This window comes from Phalacrocorax aristotelis, chromosome W (genome assembly GCF_949628215.1).
Source record: "Phalacrocorax aristotelis chromosome W, bGulAri2.1, whole genome shotgun sequence".
Lineage (NCBI taxonomy): Eukaryota > Metazoa > Chordata > Aves > Suliformes > Phalacrocoracidae > Phalacrocorax > Phalacrocorax aristotelis.
In genome coordinates this window covers 17,884,212-17,911,965 of record NC_134310.1, presented here as the reverse complement: position 1 = coordinate 17,911,965, position 27,754 = coordinate 17,884,212, and the positions used below count along the sequence as shown (strand labels likewise).

General features: G+C 42.7%; 1 protein-coding gene across 1 annotated transcript; it reads left to right on the top strand.

The window, feature by feature from the left end:
* The first annotated feature begins 1,356 nt into the window (after nt 1-1,356).
* LOC142049746 (BDNF/NT-3 growth factors receptor-like) lies at nt 1,357-20,121 on the top strand. The gene is made up of 4 exons (XM_075077679.1): nt 1,357-1,966; nt 19,463-19,537; nt 19,806-19,875; nt 20,008-20,121. Exons 1-4 carry the CDS (start codon nt 1,755-1,757, stop codon nt 20,119-20,121), a joined length of 471 nt encoding a protein of 156 aa, XP_074933780.1. The 5' UTR covers nt 1,357-1,754.
* The last annotated feature ends 7,633 nt before the right edge of the window (nt 20,122-27,754 follow it).

The window sequence follows — 27,754 nt, the reverse complement described above, 5'->3', positions numbered from 1 at the left end:
TTGATCCTCATCTCTGTCTCCAACTCTCCCTCTCTCACGTCTGCCCTCCTTCTCAGTCTGTCTCTCCCTCTCCCCATCTCTCATGTTCTCTAGGTCTCTTTCTCTCTCTATCACTCCCCCCCCCGTGTTGCTTTCTCTCTCCCCATCTGTTTCCCCCTGTATTCTCCCCCTTTCTCCCCTGTCTCTCTCCCCGTCTTGCTCCCTTGCTCTCTCTTGCTGTTCCTAATATTCTTTCTCTCTCAGACTCTCTCTATTCCTCTCCCTACACTTCTCTCTCCCCCATCTCTCTTGCTCCCTCTCTCCCCATCTCTATCTCCCCCTTCTTTCTCTCTCTTGGTTTCTCTCCCCATCTTTCTCTGTTTCTCTCCCCCTCCTCCTCTCTCTTGCTCTCCATGTCTCTCTCTCCCCATCTTACTTCCTCTCTCTGTGTCTTTCTCCCCCTCCCTTTCTCCTTCCTTCTCTCTTCTCTCTGCCCCTGTCTCTCTCCCTCAATCCCTCCCTTTCTAGGCCTCTCTCTGTCTCTCTTGTGGGGTTTTCCGTCCCTTTACACCTCTCCCCTACATTGTTTCTGTCTCTCCATCTCTGTCTCCCTCTCTCCCCCTCTATCTCCCCTTCTTCCTCCCCTCTCTCACTCTCTACCTGTTGGCGTCTCTCCATCTCTCCCTCCCTTCCTTTTAATTTCTTTCCCTCTCTCCATCTCTCTCACCCCCCATCTCCCCCCTCTGTCTCCCCATCCTCTCCCTGTCTTCCCTCCTCTCCCTCCTGTTTCCCCTCTGTCTCACTCTGTATCCCATTTAATCTCTTCCCACCTCTGTTCCTCTCATGCTGTCTCTCCCCCTCCAGCTCTTTCTCCCCATATCTCTCCCCCCTCTCTTTCAAACTCTCCTGGTCTCTCTTTCTTCATCTCTCTCCCACCATCTCTTTCTCCGCCCCTCTCTCTGCAGCACTCTGCCCCTCCCTCATCTCTCTCCCTCTCTCTCCCTTTCTGTCCCTCCTTCTCTCTTCATCTCTGTCCCTCTTTCTCCCTTTCCTCCTCCTGCTCTTCATCTCTGTCTCTCTCTCTCCGTCTCCCCTCACCTTCATTTTCTTCTTTCTCATTTTCTCAGTTCCTCCCTCCTTCCTGCCTTGTTGCTTTTGTCTCTCTGCTCCCGTTTTTTCTGTTTTCTTTTTAGATTTCAGGCTCATTTTGCGAAGTTTTTGCCTATCTTTACGTCAGCCTCACGTCACTTCGCCGACAGCTCCCAGGCTTGGGCTGGAGCAAGAGCCGCGGCTGCTTTATTATCAGCTGGAGGGAGGAGGATATGGTGCGTAAAGCGGTAAGACCTGCGTTCCGCTTCCGCCGCGACCTGTGCTGTTTCTTCCATTCCTCCTCTACCGCGGGCAGCGGTCGGCTGAGCCCCCGCAGGTAGAAGCGCTGCCTCTGCCACCTGTCTCGGCCGCTCCGCGCGTTTTGCAGCATCATCGGGAACCGCCGCTGCCTGCCCGCGGGGCTAGGGCAGGTACGAGGGCCGGCCGTGCTACGCCGTGCCGGCGGCCCCTCTAGCCTCTCATCACCCCTTTCTGTCTCTGTCCCGCAGTAGCGCCTGGTCCCGTCGTCCCGCAAAGCCTCCCAGGCGACTGCGGTGCGTCCATGTGAACCCTGGCCGCGGGGTGCTCGCCCGCGGTTCCGAAGGCTGCGCACCCTCCGGTCTTGCCCCCCGGCAGTGGTGGTAGGTGGAGGACGTCGAGGCAGCGCTGGAGTGAGCGGGGGCGGCATGGCGTCCTGGCGGCGAAGACGGCCGGGGCCCGGCTTGGCGCGGCTGTGGGGTTTGTGCTGCCTGGTGCTGGGCTCCTGGTGGGGCGCGCTGGGCTGCCCTGCGTCCTGCCGCTGCAGCTCCTGGCGGATCTGGTGCGCGGAGCCGGTGCCAGGCATCATCTCCTTCCCCGTGCCGCAGCGGAGCACCGAGGGCGACAATGTCACCGAGATGTGAGTATGGCCAGGCCTCAGCCCCGGGCACGGGTGGCGGGGATGGAGCCGCCGAAGCGACGTGGGGACGGCGGGAGGTTTCCTGCACTTGCTCCGCGGACTGATATTCTAGCTGGAAGCCTACAAGTCCGGTGTGATTTAATTTGGACTTGACTTCCCAGAGATATCATTTCGAACCCATTTAGATGATAAATCCTAGTTGCCCGCGATACGATTTCCTGGGAGCGGGACGGGCAGTGAAGCGGAGCAGGGGAAGGTTGGCGCGGGTTCGCATAAATACCTGGGGTTGCAGAAGTGCGCAGCCGAGCTGCCGCCTCCGGCACCTGCATCTTCCGGGGGGTGGGGTGAAGTGCGCACCACACAAATCTCGCTTCTGCGTCGGCGGCAGATTTGGAAAGGTTTTTTATTTTTCTTTTTTAAATTTTTGCTCCCTCCGTTTATTCCTGCGAACGGAGAGTTTGGTGGGTGGCCTCCCCCCCCCTCTCAGATCTCCACTTTTTCTGTCTAAAAACAGGTGGGGGGGGGAGGGGAGAAAGCGATGCAGCACATTCTGATTGAAGGGAGAGCAAACTAGCTTCCCTGCCCTGGCCATAGGCATGCGCGCCTGCTTTGCCCTTCCCTATAAAGTGTCTGGAAGGAGAAAATACTGTCTGCAGGAGAATGAACATTGCGCTGTCTCTCAGCAAGTGTTGGAGCATTAGGAAACCCTCATTAATAGTGAGGAAAGTGGAAGGGTTTTTTTGTTGTTGCTTTTGGGTTGGTTTTTTTTTTTCTCTTATCCATGTGTCATTTCCAACCTTGTTTGACTGCAAATGATTTCAGTAAAGAAATCCAGTAGCTTTTTGTGTTCAGTCCTGCATCCTTTTTACAGCTCTGTGGAATCTACATACTTTGCCCAAGAAAAGCTGCAAAGACTTGCTGAGCAAAGATTTTGGATACCAGATTTGTAGATGACAGATATGGGGAAAAACCCCCTCTACAGCTGTTTGGTCCACTTCCATCTTCCCCAGCACCTCCCGTTTCTGCATTGTTTCCTATGTCATTTTAAATATAAAAGATAAAGAATATTTCCCTCCAAAATGTATACAGATTTCTAACTCTCTCCCTTTTCCTTCTTTCTCCTCTTTTTCAGTTTCCTTTAGAATCAATGTGAAAATGCCATTAAATTTGGTGTGACTTCAGATTAATTCTAGCTCTTGGGCTACCTCTCTGCAGTTTATTGTAGTCAGTTCACTGCATTTCCCCATGTATTTGTGGGGAAAAAGCTGGAGACATTAATTTCTTCTACTCATATAGGGCCTACCTTTGGTAGATTTTTAGGACCTAAGAGAATAAAGTAATCTAAGTTGTTAAAACAGTTATTATTTCAGATGTTTGTTTAATATTCTGTGGATTGCATAATTTTAAAAAATGCTTTAAGCTATGCATCATTGCTCATTTTTATAAGCTTTGTTAGCCTTGTTATCCAGTATGTTCAATTTGGAGGCAACTCAGCAATTTCCCACTAGAATTTAAGCTCTGTTTAAAAGAGCAGAGAAAAAATGCATATGTAAATATATATGCTAGACAAGATCAACTTAAAAGCATGTCCAGTCATTTTGCATTGATTTTTGGGTTTTATTCTTTTCTATGTTTTTTTCAGCATCACTGATCTTTACATTTCTTTTCAATTTTTACTGTATCATTCTGTGACATTGCATGTTGTGTTTGATGATCTAAAAATAATTTGGAGTACTGAATTTCTCGGGAGATGCTATTACATGTATTTAAGATGCTCTTTTTTAACATAAAGCATGAAGTCCCTTAATTAGTTTTCAGACATAAATTAAAAATTTTATTCCTGCAGCTGCCACATTATTTCATTGTGGAAATTCAGCAAATAATATGTAAGGAAGCATTTCTAATATGGTAGATATAGAATATGAAGACATATTTTTCAACACTGCATATCTTGTTTATTCTAGCTAAGCAACCAGTTTAAGAGGCTGTAGCATACATTTTATTTAAGAAGCCTCAGGCCTGATTTTTCTATTATATGTTCTGTAGTTACGGGAACACAATTCCATTGATCTCTGGTGGAATTACTCTTGGTACAAATGAGAGTGAGAAGAGCATAAGACACTTAATTTCTTGTAATATATTCCTTTATATTTCCTGAATGTTTTTTGAGACCAATCCTTCGTTTATTGCTTATGTCCTGCTCTTGATTGGAGTGGGTCCCACAGTCCTAGGCAAAACATCCACCAACTCCCTGGGAATGTTGCCTGAGTAAAGATCCTCATCTGGGAAGAAGGCCATGTGCACTGGAAATTTTGCAGGTAGAATACTCCATGGTTGGGTCAGGCATGTGAAACTCATGGTGGTGCAAAGGGTTGGCTGTGGGCCAGGTGGATGACACTGAGCAGGCAAGGTATGAGTGGGCAGCAAGGGTTTCCCCTTGGCTCTGAGAAGTGGGAGAGAAAGCTGGGGCAGTTTCCCATGCCTTGAACAGCTTCTACCACTTGGTACCTAGGTGCCTTGGCTCTATTTTGGCCCATAGATAAATAGTACTTTAGAGCCCTGTGAGACTCAGCTGCTGAAACTTGGTATAGGAGGACATAGGAGTACTTCTGCCTGGTGCTTTTCTAAGTTATCTTCTTCACTCTTCCCCTTCCTAGTTGTTTTTGCAGTTTTATCTTCTGATGGATAAAAGACAGATTTCCAAAATCCAGTGCCTCTAATAGAATCATAGAATCATAGAATCATTTAGGTTGGAAAAGACTCTTCAGATCATCGAATCCAACCATTAACCTAACACTGCCAAATCCAGACTAAACCATGTCCTTAAGCACCACCTCTACATGTCTCTTAAATACCTCCAGGGATGGTGACTCCCCCACCTCTCTGGGTAGCCTGTTCCAATGCCTGACCACTCTTTCAGTAAAGACATTTTTCCTAATATCCAATCTAAACCTCCCCTGATGCAGCTTGAGGCCATTTCCTCTTGTCCTATCGCTTGTTACTTGGGAGAAGAGACCAACACCCACCTCCTACAACCTCCCTTCAGGTAGTTGCAGAGAGCGATAAGGCCTCCCCTCAGCCTTCTCTTCTCCAGGCTAAACACCCCCAGCTCCCTCAGCCGCTCCTCATCAGACTTGTTTTCCAGACCCTTCCCCAGCTCTGTTGCCCTTCTCTGAACTCGCTCCAGCACCTCAAGGTCCTTCTTGTCCTGAGGGGCCCAAAACTGAGCCCAGGATTCAAGATGTTGCCTCACCAGTGCTGAGCATGGGGGCACAATCCCTTCCCTGCTCCTGCTGGCCACACTATTGCTGATAGAAGCCCGGATGCTGTTGGCCTTCTTGGCCACCTGGGCACACTGCTGGCTCATGCTCAGCCGGCTGTCAGCCAACACCCCCAGGGCCTTCGCCACTGGGCAACTTTCCAGCTGCTCTGTCCCAAGCCTGGAGCGTTGCCTGGGGTTGTTGTGACCAAAGTGCAGGACCCAGCACTTGGCCTTGTTAAACTTCATACAGCTGACCTCGGCCCATTGATCCAGCCTGTCCAGGTCCCTCTGCAGAGCCTTCCTACCCTCAAGCAGATCAACACTCCCACCCAACTTGCTGTCATCTGTAAACTTACTGAGGATGTGCTTGATCCCCTCATCCAGATCGTTGATAAAGATATTAACCAGAGCTGGCCCCAACACTGAGCCCTGGGGAATACCACTTGTGACTAGCTGCTAACTGGATTTAACTCCATTTGCCACAACTCTCTGGGCTCAGCCATCCAGCCAATTTTTTACTCAGCGAACAGTATACCCGTCCAAGCCATGAGCAGCCAATAAGATTAGATTTTTGTCCTGTTGTTTAGGGTGCTGACATGAGTTGGTCTCAGTATGGAAAGCATGTGCCCATGCTAAAATTGTTTATTATAACATGGCTTAATCATAATAATTGTTTTGTAGTATTGATGTTATTAGATATAAACTGAACTCCAAAGTGAGGCCTGAATTAAAATCATGAAGTCAGCCATTGAAGCTCAAACTAAAGAGCTAAGGAGCAAAAATTAATATATAAATATTGTTAAATCCATACACTATAGGTACAATGGCACATAAGTAATGCTAAGATCACTTGAGCAAAAATATTAATATGATAATGAGTCACTTAAAATTTTTCAGGATTTTTTGTAAGCCGCCTGGTTTAATATTTTCTCTTTAAGTAAAATGTACTGTTAGTATATCTTAGTGTGTATGACTCTTCATAGACCTTGCTATCAAAGTATCTTCTTGCAGTGCAAGTATATTCCTGGCCTAGTTTAGCAGCTCTAGTATAAAGTCATTAAGACATTGTCTTATGATTATTCAGGTGAATGAGGTTTGAAATTATTTGGTGTATTTCAGGAAGAACTGCTTCTCAACAAAATAGTAGGTGACTTTAACTCTTCCCTTGTAAAGAGAGAGGTGATTGTGTAGTGTATATATTTCAAAACCACAAAGTAATTTTCTAATGCAGTTATATAAAGCAGTCTAGAACTGTTAATAAATAAGACAGGATAAGTAATTTATAGACTATCCATGTGAGCCTGTGCTAAAAAAAACATGTTTAAATTCATATGAAGCTCAGTGCTGTTGGTATTATGCTTCTCTTTCATTTTAGAATTTTAGACTCTGTTGTAGATTAAATGTATTATAAAACTGTCAACAGGGCTTCTCAACCCCCATCCCCTTCCTCCTGAAAACACTTTTGGCTGTGCAGGATGGCACGGTTTGGCTGGATTTAATGTTTATTTCTGGTGTTTTGGAATCTTACAATAAAATACAAGACATGGGGCTCCACATTATTAAAGGGATTTTGGACAGTTGTGATACAATAGCTTCTTCTAGGAATCTGTCCATTTTTTTTCCATCTTCCTTTAAAGATCTTAGTTGGTTATGGTGAGTTGAAAGAAAGCATTATGAAAATCAGTTTTTTAATTTCCAGGCTCTAAAAAAACCCCAAATATCACAAACCATAGGGTTTATATAGTCTGGTTTCTTTTTGCTCTCAGGTAACCTTTTGCATCCCTTGTTTTAATCCTTGTTCTTCCAGTCAGTGAAGACTCATGGGGCTCCTTGGGAACTTATCTGGGGTTGTCTCTGGCAGGCTGAGACAGTGCAAGCTGGCTCTTGCTGGAGGAGGGCAGCATCCTTCAGGAGGTGTTCAGTGTTGTGCAGGATTGGGTTGGCAAGAGGCTACCTGTAGTTAGTCTGTAGTCATTCAAGTGTTTTAAGAGAAGTTTGGGATTTATATACTAAAATGAAGGTAATTTGTATGAATTTGAAGCTTTGGTCTAGAATATGTTGTTTTCATGAAACTTCCACTTATTTCCATACTAATGAGAAAACAGAAGGCCCAGGAGTCTAGCTTCCAATATCTTTAGAATGGTATTTACCAGATTTTTCAGATTCTATTTTTCCTTTATTATTTTAATGATGAAAGTATAAGAGAGAAAACAGCATATCAAGATTCTAGATCTTGAATCACTCTAAACCAAAAACTTTTGCATAACTAAATAAAGGTTTATTTCTCCATTTTGAATTAGTTTTAAAGTAAGAGGGAAAAAAAAAACATTTTGGATTGCAGTTCTCTCTCTCCAGTGTTTGTCACCTGTCACTGCAGCGATATCTAACATGTCGATAAAGGTGGCTAGTAGAATTTCTTTGCCCAAGCTGGATGAGTATAGTAGGTAACGAAGCATAAAAATGATGAAAAACAGAGCAGAGAACTTAAAAAACCCTCTCAATACTTTACTGATGTTAAATGTATCTTTAGCTTGTTATATTTGGAAAACCTCTCTTTGAAAACTGTCCTTTAAAAAGTGAAGCACTCTTTTTATTAACTTATCATTTATGTGTATTTCAAATGGAGAAATAAATTCATAGAGGTTTGAAAGCCATATGCCTATGCTGCATGGGATGTGAATACAATCTATTACTGGACACTGCATTTACAAAGATTACTTATCCAAATGTACGTAGGCACATAGCTGATACTGAAATCAAATATATTGGGGATGCACCTTAATTCCTTTTTGATTGTGAGCCTAAGTTTTCAGAAACTGCATAAAGCAAAGCAAACCAAACTAACATCCCCTGAAATATGCATATGGAGATCTTGTTTCTTATATAGCTACTATTATTAACCATAACATTACAGAATCATAATGCACTTATGGGAAAGGAACCATGCTGTTGTCTGAAAAGAGGATTCGTTGCCTGGTGTACAATGAGTCAATAATCACACACTCAGGAGAGACATTGCTTATTTATTTCAGGGTTGCACAAGCCTGGGTGCTTGGTGGTTTTCCACAAATTAAATCCAAATTTCCACAAATCCAAAGCTGGCTCCTTTGTTATATTTATAGAATAAATTCATACATACTACTATAGGCACTGCTTAGCAACACTTAGCTGGTACTTAACAGCAACTAAAGCCTCAATGTGCCGTGGCACTTTACCTGCTACAGTGAAGAGAATTAACTCTATCCTGGCCAAAACCAGCACATTCACACAGTCAGATGCTGTATTCTATATGAAGAGCACATAGGATGTGACTTTTCCCCATACTTCTGCAACAACTCACTGATTTTCTAAATACCAGACTGCACAGCAAGCATATGCACATAAATCATGTGTGCATACTGGGTATGTCAGACTTATTGGGCAGGCATGGGGGACTTTTCACAGCATATGCTGTTAGTGTTTTATGCTGGACTTGCTAAGCATGTCTGGACTGTCCCAGACCTCAGCATTTAAAATCTGGCATGTCTCTATGAACTGTATAGCAAAGGCACTTAACTCAGCTGGCTGCTCTCCTGCCAGCAATGGAGAGTCCACCTCTTCCAGGAAGTGATTCAGAAGGCCTAAATTAGATTCTTACTGCAAATCTACTTACTTATCTGATGTAAGCATGCCCCTCTCTCTGAGTATACTGACTATAAGAAGACTTTGGGGACTTAGTTCACTGAATGGGAAAAACAAGACCTCCCTTCTAACGAACAGCATCATGCTGTGGAGTAAGCTGTTTGTGTGGTCCAAACGAAACCATTTTAGCAGAGTATTGTATAGGGTTGCTCTGCTTGAATCAGAGCATGGGTTTGAACCAAGGTCTTGCATGTCAGCATCTTAACTACCATCCTATATGGCATACAGATGTGGATTTGTCTTGATTCTTCCTGTCAGAGTTTCTTAAATTCGCGTGGAATACTTAAATTTGCTTTGGGGTCAGAGAGCAGAACTTTAGCTAAGTGACTGTGATACTTATTTGTATAGTGAGACAGCTGAATCCTGTTCCTGCTCCACTGAATGTTCAATTATGACAAAAATTATAACAGCATGAACAGGTAAGGCTGAGACTGCCCTATCCAATTGCTTTATAGTATGGTATCTTTTGGGAGACTGGGATTACATTCCCTCAGGAAGAGGGAAAAATTGAACCTGGTATTCCTGGATAATAGTTGAACATTATTTTCAGAATTTCCTCCAGATCTGTGGTCTTCTACCTCATGTAGACATATCTGTTTTTTGTCATCTTTGTTTTCCAGCTGAACCTATTTGGTGAATATGGGTCTGTTTAAGGAGGGTAAAATCCCTTTTGTAGATAGGGAGGTAAATAATCTGTTGCTTTTTCATTTCTTACTCCCCCCTCAAGTCTTGTCTCTTCCTAATTTTTTAAAAATTAGTTTTGGAATACAGTGTGCATGCAGTGATCTTCAGCTTGTAAACACATATATTGAGCTCTCCTACTAGAAGCAGTTCTGTTAACTTCTTCGTGGCTAACTATGCAGTGTATTTGAGCATATGCCAAAGTATTTTCAAGTTTAGGGTGGTAACAATGTAAGTATATTTTAAATACTGTATATGCCCCATGTATTTATATGTGTACACAAAAGATTGAACTTTTCACGTTAGGTTCAAATAGATTTACAGTTTGCATTGGCACAAATCCATATGTGGCATAAAGATACCAAAGTGGAAAAATATTAGTGCTGGATAGACCTTTTGGGTTTTTTTCCAGCACTAAAAATGCAGGTATTCAGATATTCTCTGATATAAAATTCAGAGAGGAAATTAATCTAGATGCAGCTGAAAGCACCTTTCCACTGCTATTTTAGGGACTGTTTAAAGAGTTTAAGGGGGTGAAGGTGACTCCTAATACAGGTACAGGTTGTACTAGCACTAGACATCGCTGCAGATTCTGGACTGTGTTTGTGTGCATCAGCTGTCTTGTTGCCCAAAGCCCATGTTTTTTGGAGGGCATGGACCTAGGTGTCACAGCTACAGAAATAGTTACCACTTGTCCTGAAGGTGTGTATGTGGGTGTGATACTGTAAAAGTTGGTGAAAGATGCAGGGATGAATGTCACGGACTCCTGACAGATGTTCTGCAGAAGACCTTTATTGTCAGCTTTTTACTGCTTATATATCTTTTTGACACGTTCCTCACGCGATCACGCACACAAACAATTTCTGTTATTTGTCAGCTAGCTCTAAGCATGCGCCTTATGCTACATTCTAATAGGCTGTTCTATTTGCGCTACCTCATTTGTTTTTGCTTAAATTCTTCTTGGCATTTCCCACGTTCCTGTCTCTGTCTTTTACTGCCACATTGCTTCAGTTCAAGGACGTGTCAAACGGTGCTAAGTTACTTGCAAATTCATCCCCCACAGAAAGAAACTCTCTAAGACTCATTATTTAGAGTTTTAGAAAGTGGGCATTTATTGCAGCGCCGGGCGCACAGGGGATCACTCCACCTAATGTGCGTGCCAGGCTCTTGTATTGCAGAGATTATATACACATAAAGTTTGCATATTCATTAATTTTCTGGGAAACTATTACAATATTCATACTAATTAATATATGCAAATGTTCTTGGTGCATGCACAGTCAAAATCAATGGTGGTCTTCTAAATTTCTCCGGTGGTTGTCGATAGTCTTCCTCACGGTGTTCGCTAGTTGCACTCACTCTTCAAGCATGCTCAGCATGCTCAAGCCCTTTTGGCTTGTTCTCAAGGTTCTTCCATGCGCTTATTTTACAAAAATCTACTAATTAGGATATATTGTTCTGTAATACTAAATCATGTCAATTAGTAAGGAATGTATTCTACCAGGGTGCAATACTAAATCATATCCAGGATATATTGTCCAAGGACACGATACTCAAATCATGTCCAGACTCTTCCTGTTGTCTAAACATAATGTTTTCCTAACCTTATCTTGCTTGTACACATATCTTCTACCTATCATACTTGTAAATATATTTTTGGTTATTTTGATTAGACAGGGACCAGATGTTCCATCTGGTATCAATCAATATCCCATCTGGTATCAATCCCTCCTTTTCTTTTGAGGGTTTATAGCAAATAAGCTATAACCCTCACCATGTATTATTTTACTTCTTTCAAGTAAAAATAGAAAACCTAGAAAGGCAATTACTACACAATATCATTATACAAGAAATCATTCACAGAATCACAGGATCACAGAATCACAGAATGCCAGGTTGGAAGGGACCTCAGGGATCATCTAGTCCAACTTCCTAGAAAGAGCACAGTCTAGACAGGATGGCCCAGCACCCTGTCCAGACAACTCTTGAAAGTGTCCAATGTCGGCTGAGTCAACCACTTCCCTGGGGAGATTATTCCAATGGTTGACTGTTCTCACTGTGAAAAATTTCCCTCCAATTCCGTCCAATCAGAATCTCCCGAAGAGCAACTTGTGTCCATCCCCCCTTGTCCTCTCCATGTGACTCCTTGTAAAAAGGGAGTCTCCATCTTCTTTGTGGGTAGCTACTTAAGTACTGGTACATGGTGATGAGATCCCCTCAAAGCCTCCTTTTCTCAAGGCTGAACAAACCCAGTTCTCCCAGCCTATCCTCGTATGGCAGGCTTCCCAGTCCTTTGATCATCTTGGTGGCTTGATCAACAGTAACAAGAATAATGCCCCAAAACAATATTTTTAACCAAGACCAATCAGGTAACCACGTGGTCAATCTGCGCCAAAGTTCTTCAAATCCTAGGGACGTGTCATCCTTCTCTACCTGTCTGACTATATTGACTTGTTTAATAATTCCTAAGTCAGCATTCACTTGTCCTGTTTCATCAATGTACATGCAGCAACTAGAATTAACTACTGCACATACTCCTCCATGGGAAGCTAACATCATATCCAGAGCCATTCTGTTTTGTACAGCTACTTGTGATACTTCCATCACTTCTCTCTGCAAAGTTTTTATAGCATCTAAGATGGTGTTTCCCATCTTTTCCATGACTGCTGATATATTAACAATGGCTTTTTCCAATTCACTAACATCTAGCCATGGAATAAACCACCTGGCAAATGAATGAAAAGTCGTAGGCCGAATTAATAATGGATTTGCTCTATAAACACCAGGTGTTTCCCTTTTCTTTCTTCCCACAGGAGTTCCCAACCATCCCATCTCTGTAATCTCTGCCATTATTTTAATTTTTGGGAATATTACCCTTAGGGTACAAGAACCTGACCACCAAGGAGGCAAGGCTTTGCGAGCCTTATTTCCACATAGCCAATACCATCCTGTCCCTTTTGGTACTTCCCAATATTTTCCCAAGTACTGCCTTTGCCCCTTTTCTCCATTGTAACTGCATATACCAGTCACACTGGGAGTAATTTCCCACAGAGAAGTTCCCAGCATTAATTGACTTATAGTCCATAATGCATTTAACCTTCTCCTGTAACTTGAGGGTCTCAACTTCCCAAACCTGGGGATCTTTGTTGTAATCCTTAAAATATAATTTTGGCTTTTTCCAAAGATTTTCCCAAGTAGTATTAAAAGGAATTGGGAGGCCAATTATAGAAATATTGGTCACTGCACCATGTTCTGGAAATTGTGAACAAATCCAACAATCATTGGCATTAATTGCAGAGTCTGTTCTTGTTACCATTCACACATGGACATTCTCTTTCCATAGAGTTTCTAATCCTTGTCCCATGATTCCAAAACTTACAGTTAGTACATAAACCACAATTAACACCTTTTTAATGTAAGCTTTAAAGGAGCCATTTCTTCAGAATCTCTTGCTTTGTTGGTGTGACATGGAAAGGCCTCAGGCCAACCTGTATAAGTGTCCACTAAGACCAATAAATATTTCAGCCCTCCTTTCCTTGGCAATTCAGTAAAGTCAATTTGCCAGTATTCTCCAGGTGCCTGTCCCCCAATAGTTTTACCAAACTGAATTTTATTTTGTGGTTTTGGATTATTTCTACAACATATTTCACATCTTTCTGTGGCTGATTTAATGGTTTCTACCATGTTCCTACTGATAACCGACTTCTGCAAATGCTTTAACAAATTTTCTGTTCCCCAATGCATGGCATTATGTTCTTCCTTCACTAAACTATTCATAAGGGAATAGGGTACTAACACCAAGCCTGAGGGTGTAACTGCCCATCCATTTTCTCATCTCTCTGCTTTTAAGGTTTCAATTAATCTTAAATCTTGTTTATCATAAATAGGAATTTTCTGGAGAGAGATTCTCTTTTCCGGTACTATAGCTAATACTTCTTTTTCTAAGCCTTTTTCTGCAGCCTGCTTTGCAGCTAAATCCTATTTCCTCTTTCCTGAGTGGTTCATCCTGATTGGTGAACGTCACAATGCATGATAGCCACTGCAGCAGGGCCTCTTATACTTTTGAGTAAATTCAAGATTTCTTCTTTATGTTTTATCTCTGTGCCTTGAGCAGACAATAATCCCTTTTCCTTCCAAATAGCTCCATGCGCATGCACTACTCCAAAAGCATATTTTGAATCAGTCCAAATATTTACTCGCTTATCCTTACTTAACTGTAAAGCTTGAATTAGAGCAATCAATTCAGCCTTTTGAGCTGATGTTTTACCAGGTAGCACCTGTGCTTCCAGCACCACATCGACAGTGGTGACTGCATATCTGGATACTCGCTTTCCTTCTTTCATAAAGCTACTGCAATCAGTGTACAGCTCCCAGTCTGGATCCTGCAAGGGAACATCCTTTAAATCAGGTCTGCTTGAATAAACTTCCTCAATGGTCTGTAAGCAATCATGCTCAGGTTTGCCTTCCTCTTGTCAAGCTGAGAGGAACATAGCAAGGTTAACCACAGCAACTGTTTTTAGAGTCACATCATCTGGTTCTATTAACACTGCTTGATATTTTAACATTTGACTAGGAGACAGCCAATGTCCACCCTTTTGGTCCAGTACTGTAGTTACCATATATGGAACATAGTCATTTTCTGACCCATGGTGAGCTTCCGGGCCTGCTGTATTAATAATACTGTTGCAGCTACTGCTCTTAAGCATCCAGGCCATCCCTGACTCACTGGATCCAATTGCTTAGAAGGTAGCCAATGCTCATTTGTATTCTCCCAGATGTTGGGTTAGAACGCCAAAGGCTACGGCCTGCCTCTCATAAGTAAACAATTCAAAAGGTTTTTTGAAGTTAGGCAACCCCAAAGCTGGAGCTCTCATCAAAGCCCTCTTGAATATATGCATTCTGATTTTCATCTGTCCATTGCAGGGGACCTTTCGATGATTTCAATAATTCATATAAATGTTTTACCATCAGTCCATTGTTAGCAATCCACAGGTGACACCATCCCACCATTCTTAAAAAGGTTCTCAATTCATGAATATTTCGAGGTTCTGGAAGTTGGCAAATAGGTTCTTTTCTTTCATTGCTCAACTGTCTCTGTCCATTCAGGATTTCAAAACCCCAATATGTTACAGTCTCTTGTGCGATTTGGGCCTTTTCCTTTGATACTCGGTAACCACCGAGTCCAAGAAAATTCGGCAAACTGATTATTAGTTCCAGACATTCTGCCCGGGAGTTTGCAGCTAACAGTATATCATCAACATACTGTAGCATTATCCCATTCTTATTATCTTGTCTCCATAGTTCTAGTTCTTTCGCTGGCTGATTTCCAAAGATGGTTGGGCTGTTTTTGAATCCTTGTGGTAAAACAGTCCAAGTATATTGGGTCTTTCTTCATGTTTCAGGATTTTCCCACTCAAAGGCAAATACCTCCTGACTTTCAGGATTGAGCGGGATGCAGTAAAAGGCATCTTTTAAATCTAGGACTGTAAACCATCCGTATTCTTCAGAAAGGGCAGTTAACAGTGTATACGGGTTTGCTACCACAGGGTGGAGATCTTGGACAATTTGATTCACTGCCCTCAAATCCTGAACTAACCCATAAGATTTCCCATCAGCTTTCTTAACAGGTAAAATCGGAGTGTTATATTTAGATTCACATTCCCTCAACAAACCATACTTTAAGAATTTCTGTATCATGGGTACTAATCCAATTCTAGCCTCTAGTTTCAGGGAGTACTGTTTCAGTTTACTGGTGCTGATCCTTGTTTAAGGTCTATCCTTACAGGGTCAGCTCTCCTTGATCTCCCTGGTACCTCTCCTGCCCAGACAATGGATATTACCACATCCTCGACTTCTGCTGGAATTTCACAGAATCACAGAATCCCAGGTTGGAAGGGACCTCAGGGATCCTGTAATAACAATACTGAAGCATAGACTCAGGCATTATTATTTCAACTTCTTCATTTTTAAACTTTATTTCAGCTTCTAATTTTTCTAATAGGTCTCGACCTATTAGAGGCTTTGGTGCACCTGGCAGATAAAAAAACCTGATGTATTACCCATTGTTTTCCAATCCTAAATTTCATAGGTTTAAAAAAGGGCCGGGTCTCTGCCTTTCCTGTTGCACCAATAATTCTTACAGTGTCATGCCCTAATTCATGTTTCTTTGTATTTAAAACTGAATAAGTTGCCCCTGTATCAACTAAACATTCCATCTCTGTCTCATCCTCCCCCAGCTTAATTTTAACCAGAGGTTCTGCTGGGAGAGACTCCTCTGGTCCCCTTCAATCCCTAGCATTTAAGGCTATCAGAGGGTTTTCAGACTCCTTGGCCTTTTGTAGAGAAGGGCATTCTCGTTTCCAGTGCCTCTCCTTCCTACAATAGACACATTGAGTCTCTCCCAGTGGGGACCTCAGAAATCCTGTTAAACCCTCTTCCCCGGCCTCTGCCTCTGAATCCTCCCCCAGGTCCCTCCCGAGGACTATAAGCTCTTCCTAATGCAATTAACCTTGCACCCTCTTCTTCTTTCTGCTGATCTCTGTTTCTATAAACTACCCAAGCCGTATCCAATAACTTTCCCAAATCCCTAGCTTCTGCTCCCTGTAACTTCTGCAACTTTTTTCCGAATGTCCATCAGTTCCCTTTGACCAGTTTGGATTAGCTCTCTTGGCTGTGCCCCCTCCACTCCCGGCTTCTTGTGCACCCGGCAGAGCATGAGAGGCTGGAAAAGTCCTTGACTAGTACAAGCACTACCCAGCAACAACCAAAACATCAGTGTATTATCAACATTATTCTCATACTAAGTCCAAAGCACAGCACTAGGCCAGCTGCAGTGAAGAAAATTAACTCTGTCCCAGCTAAAATCATGACAGTGATGGACCTGGGTTATGGTAGTGCTTGTCAGAGAATTGTTGATGGCTACTGTAAAATTGTTGCTCAGTTTCTTATCTTTTTTCTGAGTCCCTTCTCCCTCTGTGTTTCTCTGTCCGTTTTCCTTCATTCCTGCTCTTATGCATTTGCCCTGTCTCCTCCTGATCCTGCAGGGTGCTCATTGGTTGAATGTTGAGAACAGAGTGAGGAAGATACCTTTGATATTTATTGCATTGCTTTATTTTAGCATGATGAGGTCTAAGTGACAGATAAGATGAGATGTAATTAAATCCCCTGTTCTTGTTCAGGGCAAATTCAGAGGCAGTAAGATCATTCACTTACAGGACTCTCAAATGGAAGGATTGATAGCCTTTACTAGAATTCTTCATTGTTTTTACTTGGCAAAATACATAAATCAATGAGCAAATGAAAAATAGGTTCGTAAACCCCAAGAGATCAAATCAAATTAATGTAAAAATCCATCAAAGGGCACAAAATATATAGGCAAATTACCTTACAATGGGTGCACCATGTTAATCTTATCCTAAGAAGCCCTACAGAGCAGTCATTGATGTTATATGATGCTGTGGTAACGTTTTGTCCAGTATCATGTGTTGTTTTTTGTCTGCCTTTATTTTTCTTAAGGGACAATGAATCCCATTAGGGGATTTTCTTTTTGCTTTTCCTGGTGCTTGGCAAGACTGTAGCCTAAGTCAGCTTTGCAGCTTGGAGGGAAGCCCAGCCCACCTCTTGGGACTCTCAAGCTTCTGTTGGGATGTGGGCACACAAAAGATTTCTCTAAAACACCAACTACAGTAGATTTAATTCTCTTTGGGAAAGTTTCTTCTCCAATTCACCAGAGTTCCTTTAAATACAAGAAATCCTTAAAGTGAAATCAAGTTTTAGTCTAGCAAAATAAATACTCCTGTTTACGAAAATGTAGTGTATTGTGGCTTTGCTTAATTCTGGATGCTTATGAAAATACAAGCAAATCTCAGTTTCAGTTTGTCTGTGACTGGGGTTATCTTCTGAAATGCATGGACTCTCTGACAAGGTGATTTCCCACAGCAGTCTTATGTTTCTGCTCATAAGGTCAGTTGAATTGCACTTTCTTCTGATTCCTCCTTCTTGGACAGCATGATTTGCACTAGGAAACTTTTTTCTGTCTGCAGAAGAGATAAGCTATGTATCATCCCATGTATTATCTGTACAACATTTTAATTTCCAATCTGTGGGATGACACTGGTCATTCATAGGTCTCACATGGTAATAATGCAAAAGACCAGCTTGCATGCCCGCATCTTTTTGGGGTTCAAGCAGAGATTCACGGTATGTGAGAGGACTGACAGTACTTTGGTCTATTATGACAATTTATCTTCTCTTAATTTCTGCTTGTGTATGTAATATAATGAAGTATAGCCTCCCTTTCTTCTGTTTTCCTATTGCCACACCTTATAAAATAAAACTCCAACTACTTTGGGAAAGGGAGAAAATTAATTTAATGAGTTATTAAATTAAGAACAAAATGAGGGAAATAAGACTAGGGCAGCCCCCCCAAATGTAAATGGGAGCAACTGTGCTACTACCATGAAAGTTGGCCCTTTTCCTCTTGTAAAACCTGTCCTGGAAAACAGTGATGCTGTAATACAGCTGTATTTATTGTTTCTTCAGGGTGACTTCTTTCCTTGATGAACTCATTTCCCCTGTGCAAAACTCAACTGTTCCTCCTCCAGCCCTGCACCACAATAATAAATGATGGGGAAGATTTTAATGAGCACTTTTGCTCTGCAGGTGCTTTAACTAGAGCTCAGTGTTAATTGCATGTGGTGGGTTGACCTTGGCTGGCCACCAGGTTCCCACCAAGCTGCTCTATCACTCTCCCTCCTCAACAGGACAAGGGGAAAAAATATGACCAAAAGCTCATGGGTCAAGATAAGGACAGGGAGATCACTCAGCAGTTCCCATCACAGGCAAAACAGATTTGACTTGAGGAAATTAATTTAATTTATTGCCAATCATATCAGAGTAGGATAATGAGAAATAAGACCAAACCTTCCCCCCACCTCTCCCTTCTTTCCAGGCTCAACTTCACTCCCCACTTCTCTACCTCCTCCCCCAAGTGGTGCATGGTGATGGGGAATGGGGGTCAGTTCATAATGCTTTGCCCGTGCCACTCCTTCTTCCTCACGCTCTTCCCCTGCTCTGGCGTGGGGTCCCTCCCATGGGATACAGTCCTTCACAAACTGCTCCAACGTGGGTCCTTCCCATGGGCTGCAGTTCTTCACAAACTGGTCCAGCATGGACCCTTTCCACAGGCCCTTCACAAAGCATGTCCTTCAGGAACGGACTGCTCCAGCATGGATGCCTTGTTGGGCCACAAGTTCTGCCAGAAGACCTGCTCCTGCATGGGCTCTCCATGGGGTCACAGCTTCCTTCAGGGCATATCTACCTGCTCCGGCATGGAGTCCTCCATGGGCTATAGGTGGATATCTGCTCCACCGTAGGCCTCCATGGGTTGCAGGAGGAACAACCTGCTTCACTATGGTCTTCACCACGGGATGCAAGGGAATCTTTGCTCCAACACTTGGAGCACCTCCTCCCCCTCCTTCTTCACTGGCCTTGGTGTCTGCAGAGCTTTTTCTCTCACATTTTTCTTGCTCCTCTCTCCCAGCTGCTTCTGTGCAGCAGTTTTTACTCTTTCTTAAATATGTTATCACAGAGGCGCCACCAGTGTCACTGATTCATTCAGCTTTGGCCAGCGGTGGGTCTGTTTTGGAGCCAGCTGGAACTGGCTCTGTCCGACATGGGGGCAGCTTCTAGCATCTTCTCACAGAAGCTGCCCCTGCAGCCCCTCCTGCTACCAGAACCTTGCCACATAAACCAAATACAGTGTAATACGTCAGCAACTACTGCCGGCTTTCAGACTTCACTACTGACTTCTGATCAATCAAAGCCATGGAAGGAGCCACTTTCTTACTTTTTTTTTTTGTCTTTTTCAACAGTTACATTGCAAACCAGCAGAAATTAGAAAGTATCAATGACAATGACGTTGGATTTTATGTCAGACTTAAAAATCTGTGAGTATATGTAATAATTTTACTTATTTCTCTTGCAGAAACATTTACAGACCTCATGAGAGAGTAGGGCTAACTTTTTGCATTATAGAATCATAGAATGTCCCGAGTTGGAAGGGACCTGCAAGGATCATCGAGTCCAACTCCTGAAGACAACAGCTGTAGAGCTGTTCAGCCTAGTTGATATTTCATCCACATTCTTATTTTAAACATTATCCTTATCCTTTCATTGTTTTTTAAATGAACTATTCTGTTTTATATACTTTCACAGGACTGTGGTGGATTCAGGCTTAAGGTTTGTGTCCCATCAGGCATTTGTGAAAAACGTCAACCTACAACACGTGAGTAAGGATAGCTTCTGTCTTCTAAGTTAAAACTGTCCAAACCTTAACTCTCTTCTCTCTCTTCCTATTTCCTTAATATAAAATGGTTTAACTTCTAATGGCCTCCTGTCATTAATGGGTGTGAAATAGGACATGTATGATAAGGAATTGGTGGATCATAAGAACATCATGTGGAATGGCAAAAAGACCCATCCAGCTCATTATCCTGTGTCTGATAGTGGCTGCTGGCTGCGTCTCTTTTAGTAAGTAGTGGAGCACAAAGGAGTGTGTCTCTACTGAGTCATTTGGTGGTGAGAGTATGATGTCCACACTAAGGAATAGCAGTTTATGTAAACAAGTGGGCATGAATATCTGAATTTACCTACACAGTAATTGCTATCCTTAATGTGGAACAAACACTGGAAGAGTATGAACCAGATCTCACTGGCCTATGAGGGTTACATATTACTTCATATAGTCCTTAATAAAGTAAATTGCTTTTACTATAATCAGTTGGTGAATAAGGGAAGTATCTTCCAGAATGAGTTTGTGTGTCTACCTGTGTGTCAATTTCCCAGTGAATTATGACTGTATAAAATGAAATTCCATAAAGTCAAGTGCATGTGCACTGACTGTAGAAATGCACAATGAGAAATTATTGGCTAAGTGGCACAGTTGCAGAGAAATGTTTAGTGGCTATACTCAAACAGAATCTCAGCATGATACAGCAGAACAAAGCACATTCAGTCTATGATCAGAAGTAATTTTGTGTTAGATTTTTGCATCTTTTCCCCATTACTTTAGCTGCTGGGAAGGCATCTATTGGAATACTGTATACAGATTAAGACACTGAATCTACCCATCTAGAAAGATATTTGAGAAGAGCAACAGAGCTATAAGGAGTTTGTAAAGCAAATCATTTCGGGATAGGCTGAGAAGGCTGAGTTTGTTCAATTTAGTAAGGAAAAGAGTGAAAAAGAATATACATCTTCAGTTTTTTTAAAAGGAAAGTGATTATGAAGAGGAGAACAATCAGTTTTCTCCATGACCATGAGGATAGGAAATAATGAGTTTATTTTGTGACAAGGAAGATAGATATCTGGAAAACCTTTCCAGATGTATGGGCAAGTAGACACTGCAAAAAATAACTGAGAGAGTTGGTGGGATCCTCTTCATAGTCTTTTTTTGGCTAGTTCCTTAAGAAAATGAGGCTCATGCAGTCAGAAAGTGTCTTTGTTCCCAGCGGTTGATTCTAACTAAAACTGATATAAGTGAATAGGTTTTGTGAAAATTTGCCATTGGGCAGAACATAAAGACCCTATTAGGTATCCTGCTTAGGGGAAAAATATCATTGTGCACATATGTCCTGTTGGGCACTAGAGAATCCATGTGGACAAGATGTATTTAAAATACTTCAGCTACAGGAAGAGCTTCAAGTGGAGCACACAATAAAACATGGAATACATATCTGTTGGTATGCAGGCTTTATTAGAACTCTAGTTCATGAAACTGCTAGTTAGAAACAAATTAAGCTGACTGACATCTGTTGCATTGATGTACATGCAATCCTGATTCAGAAGAAGGTTATGAATTAGGAGCTTGTCCAGTCTGATACTATGGTTTCTTTGCTGGGGAATTAGTAACCTTAGCAGACACAGGATAAGCCCAGATAAGACTGAAAATAGTAAGTGGCACCACCTTCTCTATATATATGTGACAAAGCAGTTAGTATGGAGACATTTTTTGCCTAGGCTGATCTATTATCCCTGCAAAAATGGCATTTGTTTGTTTTTGCTGGGAAGTCTTCATGCATGTTAAAATGTTTCTGCAAAACCTGGTGAATCACTGCTTGTTGTCATCAGCAATAAAACTCCTGTTGACTGCACTGGGAATGAAATGCAGATGCTGTTGTGGTTGTGACAGTGAAAACTATTAAAAGCTAAAATCATTTTGCTTTGCCAGAGTGACTACTGAGTACAGATCATTGAGAAGTCTTACATTTTATTTTAAAACATCAGTTTATCATTATTTCATAAAGGAAACAAACTCCAGCCACTTTTCTGAAGACTGATGCAACTGTATGAGCTTTAATTTTCCTAATTATATTATTATAGTTTTATTTTTCTTACATGAGAAGTCTTTTAATGTAGTTAAGAAGCTTTATTATAAGAATATAGTATTTATTTTATGAATCATATAAGAATATAGAATTATAAGGAACTTATTAACACATATTTCCTTAAGTTTTTTTCTTTGTCATTACCTTCTTTTCTCAGCCAAACTTCTGTAGCCCAAATATCTTTCTAGAGTTATGTATGATGACAAGGCTTGAGTAAAATATAAACGATAGAAAGGTAAATGCTCCAATAGATACCACTTAAATGTAATTAATAGCCTTGCTCATCTAATTCTGCTATTCTCATTGACCTCAGACTCAAATTAGTCAACAGACACATTTAGCAAGCTATTAAACAGTCCTAGTTTAATAGTGCTGTAATTTATAAGATCATCTGCTGCTAAAAATAATTTTAATAGACCTGATTAACACATATGCATGGTATTCTGTCAATACCTTTAAATACAGAAATACATTTCACAGCAAGTATGTATTTCCTAAAACATTAAAAAATAGTTATTGCTATGTACCAGGCTGTGTATAATTGCATCACTGAATCATAGATTCATATACATTGTATACTTACAGATCTAGGTATTAGAATGCATTAATATCTCTAGGCTGAATTTTTTTTTTTAGGAAAAGTAGCCAAATGTAACTATTTGAGACCTAGCTGCAGATTTTCCCTTGCAAGTGCACAGGCAATACAGGGCTGGCTCCAGCTGTAGGCAGAGCAGGAGCCTGTAGAGGGAGACTGAGTTTAGCAAAATGGCCATGACCATTTCTTCAACTCTTCCCTCCCTTTCTCCTTAGATCTGTTCCCTCCTCTTCCTTCTTGCCTCTCCTTGCCAGGAGCAACGTAGGCAGTGTAGTGGCATAGTGACTGTTGTGGGTTAACCCCAGTAGGCAGGTAAGCACCACACAGCTGCTTGCTTACTTCCCCACCACCCCCCCCAGTAGGATGGGGGAAGAGGAAAGGAAGAGTAAAAGCAAGAAAACTTTGGGGTCGAGATAAAAATAGTTTAATATGTGAAGGAGAAGCAGAAGACGACAGAAAGAAAACAAAACAAGTGATGCAAAGGCGATCACTCACCACCTCCCATGGATAGGCTGATGCCCAGCCATTTCCTGAGCAAAAGATGGCTAACCTCCTGAAAGCCCTCCTCTCCCTTTTTATTGCTGAGCATGATGTTACATGGCATGGAATATCTCTTTGTTCAGTTTGGGTAATTTGCCTGATTGTGTCCCCTCCCAACCTCTTGTGCACCCCCAATCATTGGGGAGGCAGAGTGAAAAACAGAGAAAGCCCTGACGCTCCTCAAACACTGGTCAACAATAGCTAAAACATTACTGTGTTATCAGCAGTGTTTTGGTCACAAATCTAAAACACAGCGCCATACCAGCTGCTATGAAGAAAATGAACTCTATCCCATCCAGATCCAGTACAGTGACATTGCAATATAAAGCTACACCTGTGTTGCTAGCTATGCGAATATTTATGCAGCTGCTTAGGCCACTCTTGTGCTCCCTACATTGCTACAGGTATGCTTTGAGCTGTATTAGGTCTAGCTACTTTAAAGTGGGCTTGATATTCATATGTAAAATATAGTTGTGCTTTTGACTGCATGCTGCATGCTGGTCTTATCCTTAGGTATAGCTCTGGAGCCAGACTCTGTACTCCACATTTTTTTTAAAAAAAAAAAAAAGAAAAAAAAAAGAAAAAAGGCTTTTGAAGCCTAGATGAAGTCTTTGGGCTGCTCACCACAATCTTTGTGTGTGTGCACAGATGTACAGGCGTGTGTGTGTAATTGGATTGGTGAACTAATTTATATTCTCTTTCCATGGAAGTGGATGAGTGGTCATTGCCTACTCTGTAATAAGTTGGTCCATGTTTTTTTGCTTAACATGGATTAAAGACACCATAGCAGACATCTCTATAATCAATATAAAGTGCTCAGTTTATGAAAAAAAAATATAACAGTAAATTTACTGTCAAAGTATAGTTTAAGGTCAATCAATAACAGTGGTCTGAAAATTTCCTTTTGAATTATTTGCCAACTTTAAAAACCTTAATGTGATAAACTACATGGAGGAAAAGGCTACAGTCATAAAGTACTAAATGTGTCAACCCATGACCAAGAATATAGGAACAGGATTTTTTTGTTACTGTTTTTACTACTTCTTACTTCCTTTGTCTGGTGTATAGCAAGCACAACTGGTAAAAATCTGAAAAGACAATTAAACCTGTCGTGGTTCAGCCTCAGCTGGCAACTGAACACCACGCAGCCGCTCGCTCACCCCCCCACCCCTGTGGGATGGGGAAGAGAATCGGACGAGCAAAAGAACTTGTGGGTTGAGATAAGCACAGTTTAATGATTACAATAAAATGATAATGATAAATGATTATGATAATAATGACAATAATGTTAATATAATAAAAGGGAAAAGGAAGGGAAAGGGAAAACAGGAAAAAAAAAGACGGAAACACAAACGATACAACCGCTCACCACCCGCCAACCGACGCTGCCCGTCCCCGAGCCGCGATTGCCCCCCCTCCCCCGGCCAGCCCCTCCCAGGTAGCATACTGGGCATGATGTTACATGATATGGAATATCCCTTTGGTCAATTTGAATCCGCTCTCTTAGCTGTGCCCCCTCCCCTCCCGGCTTCTTGTGCACCCAGCAGAGCATGGGAGGCTAGACATGTCCTTGACTAGTACAAGCACTACCCAGCAACAGCCTAAACATCTGTGTGTTATCTCAACAGGTTTTTTTTTTTTCCATGCTAATTTCAAAGCACAGCACTATACCAGCTAGAGTGAAGAAAATTAACTCTATCCCAGCTGAAACCATGACAGTATCCACCCCTTATTCCATATCATTGACATCATGCTCAGGTCCCATACTATTCAGTACAAATTCAATAACCCCTATCCATCTTCTCATCCTTTAACAATATATATATATATATACACACAGATTTTTCATTTATCATTCCCCTAGTCTATGGACCACCCCTGTAAAATGCCTTTGAAATGTCCATTGAGTTCATTTAGTCCATGACTTTGGATTTCATCTCTTGTAAGGGTCCTTCAGAGAGGCGGTGTGTGTGGGGTCAGATTGTTGCATGTCAGTCCTTGTTCCATCACCGCTGCACTGGTAGTTCTTGTTCTCTCACTGCTGCACTTTGCTCGGTTCCATTGAAAGTTCATTTGCTATTATTATTAATTGGGAGATTCCCACCATGATAACATTCCATTGATATGGCATATAGCAACCATAGTAGTGATGACATACAACATCATATAGCAATTAACAGCATATTATTCAGTTCATTGGCTGTTTTCGCCCAAAATTAAATCCCCCTGAGGTACACACCGGACCCCTCCATCCTCCCGCATCACCCACCAAGTGCACCCAGGTCCTCGAGCAAACTGGCTTGATTCACCTTCTCCTTCAGCAGTTTCTGCTACTTGTCGTGTAGGACTCCATACAGCAGCCTTCCATCTCCGGTGCTTTCCCACAAGGCGACAGGACCCATCAGTGAACAGGGCATACTGCTTCTCCTTTTCTGGCAGTGTGTTATACAGTGGGGCTTCTTCAGCATGTGTCACCTCCTCCTCTGGTGATATTCCAAAGTCTTTGCCTTCTGGCCAGTCCATAATCACTTCCAAGATTCCTGGGCGACTGGGGTTTCCTACTCGAGCCCGCTGGGTGATCAGTGCAACCCATTTACTCCACGTAGCATCAGTTGCATGGTGTGTGGAGGGGACGTTCCCTCTGAACATCCAGCCCAGCACTGGCAGTCGGGGTGCCAGGAGCAACTGTGCCTCAGTACCAACCACTTCTGAAGCAGCTGGAACCCCTTCATATGCTGCCAATATCTCTTTTTCAGTTGGAGTATAGCGGGCTTCAGACCCTCTGTATCCCCGACTCCAAAACCCTAGGGGTCGACCTCGGGTCTCCCCTGGTGCTTTCTGCCCGAGGCTCCAGGTAGGGCCATTCTCCCCGGCTGCAGTGTAGAGCACATTTTTTACATCTTGTCCTGCCCGGACTGGCCCAAGAGCTACTGCATGGACTATTTCTCGTTTAATCTGTTCAAAGGCTTGTTGTTGCTCAGGGCCCCATTTGAAATCATTCTTTTTCCGGGTCACTTGATAGAGAGGGCTTACGATCAGACTGTAGTGTGGAATATGCATCCTCCAAAAACCCACAACGCCCAAGAAAGCTTGTGTTTCCTTTTTGCTAGTTGGTGGAGACATGGCTGCTATTTTGTTGATCACATCCATGCGGATCTGACGACGACCATCTTGCCATTTTATTCCTAAGAACTGGAGTTCTCATGCGGGTCCCTTCACCTTACTTTGTTTTATGGCGAAACCAGCTTTCAGGAGGATTTGAACTATTTCCTTTCCTTTCTCAAAAACTTCTTCTGCTGTATTGCCCCACACAATGATGTCATCAATGTACTGTAGGTGTTCTGGAGCTCCACCTTGTTCCAAAGCATCATGGATCAGTCCATGGCAAATGGTAGGACTCTGTTTCCACCCCTGGGGCAGTCGATTCCAGGTGTACTGGACGCCCCTCCAAGTAAAAGCAAACTGTGGCCTGCACTATGCTGCCAGAGGGATTGAGAAGAATGCATTAGTGATATCAATTGTGGCATACCACTTGGCTGTCTTCGACTCCAATTCGTACTGAAGTTCTAGCATGTCTGGCACAGCAGCACTCAACGGTGGAGTGACTTCATTCAGGCCACTGTAGTCTACTGTTAGCCTCCACTCTCCATTAGACTTCCGGACTGGCCGTATGGGACTGTTAAAGGGTGAGTGGGTCTTCCTGATGACTCCTTGGCTCCTCAGTTGGTGAATGAGTTAATGGATGGGGATCAGAGAGTCTCTGTTGGTGTGATATTGCCGCCGGTGCACTGTTGTGGTGGTGATTGGCACCTGTTGTTCTTTGACCTTCAGCAACCCCACAACAGAAGGGTCCTTCGAGAGACCGGGCAAGGTAGACAGCTGTTCAGTTTCCTCCGTCTCCAAGGCGGCTACACCAAAAGCCCACTTGTAACCTTTTGGGTCCTTGAAATACCCTCTCCTGAGATAGTCTATGCCAAGGATGCACGGGGCCTCTGGGCCACTCTCGATAGGGTGCTTTTGCCACTCATTCCCAGTGAGGCTCACTTCGGCCTCCAATACAGTTAGCTCTTGGGATCCCCCTGTCACTCCAGCAATGCTAACGGGTTCTGCCCCTATATAGTTTGATGGCATTAAGGTACACTGTGCGCCGGTGTCCACTAAAGCTCTATATTCCTGTGGGTCAGATGTGCCAGGCCATCGCATCCACACAGTCCAGTAAACCCGGTTATCCCTTTCCTCCACCTGGCTGGAGGCAGGGCCCCCCTAGTCCTGATCATAGTATTCATCACTCACTTCCGGTAAATATGAATCACGGGTGTCTCTGTTAAGATCAGTCAGGACATCAGCACTTCTGCTCCTCTGTCTGGAGAATTGCTTATGGGAAACTGGGGCAGCAGCTCTCCTGGAGAAACTCCCCTGAGTAATTGTTCTCCCTTGCAGCTCACGTACCCGTGCCTCTAAGGCTGAGGTAGGTTTTCCATCCCACTTCTTCATGTCCTCTCCGTGATCACGCAGGTAAAACCATAGGGTGCCCCGTCGTGTGTATCCCTTCTCTTGAGCCAAGGGACGATTACTCCTAACGGCTGAGATACTGGTCCGTACTGGTGGGGAGTAGGACCTATCTTCTTTGAGTTGCTGGAACT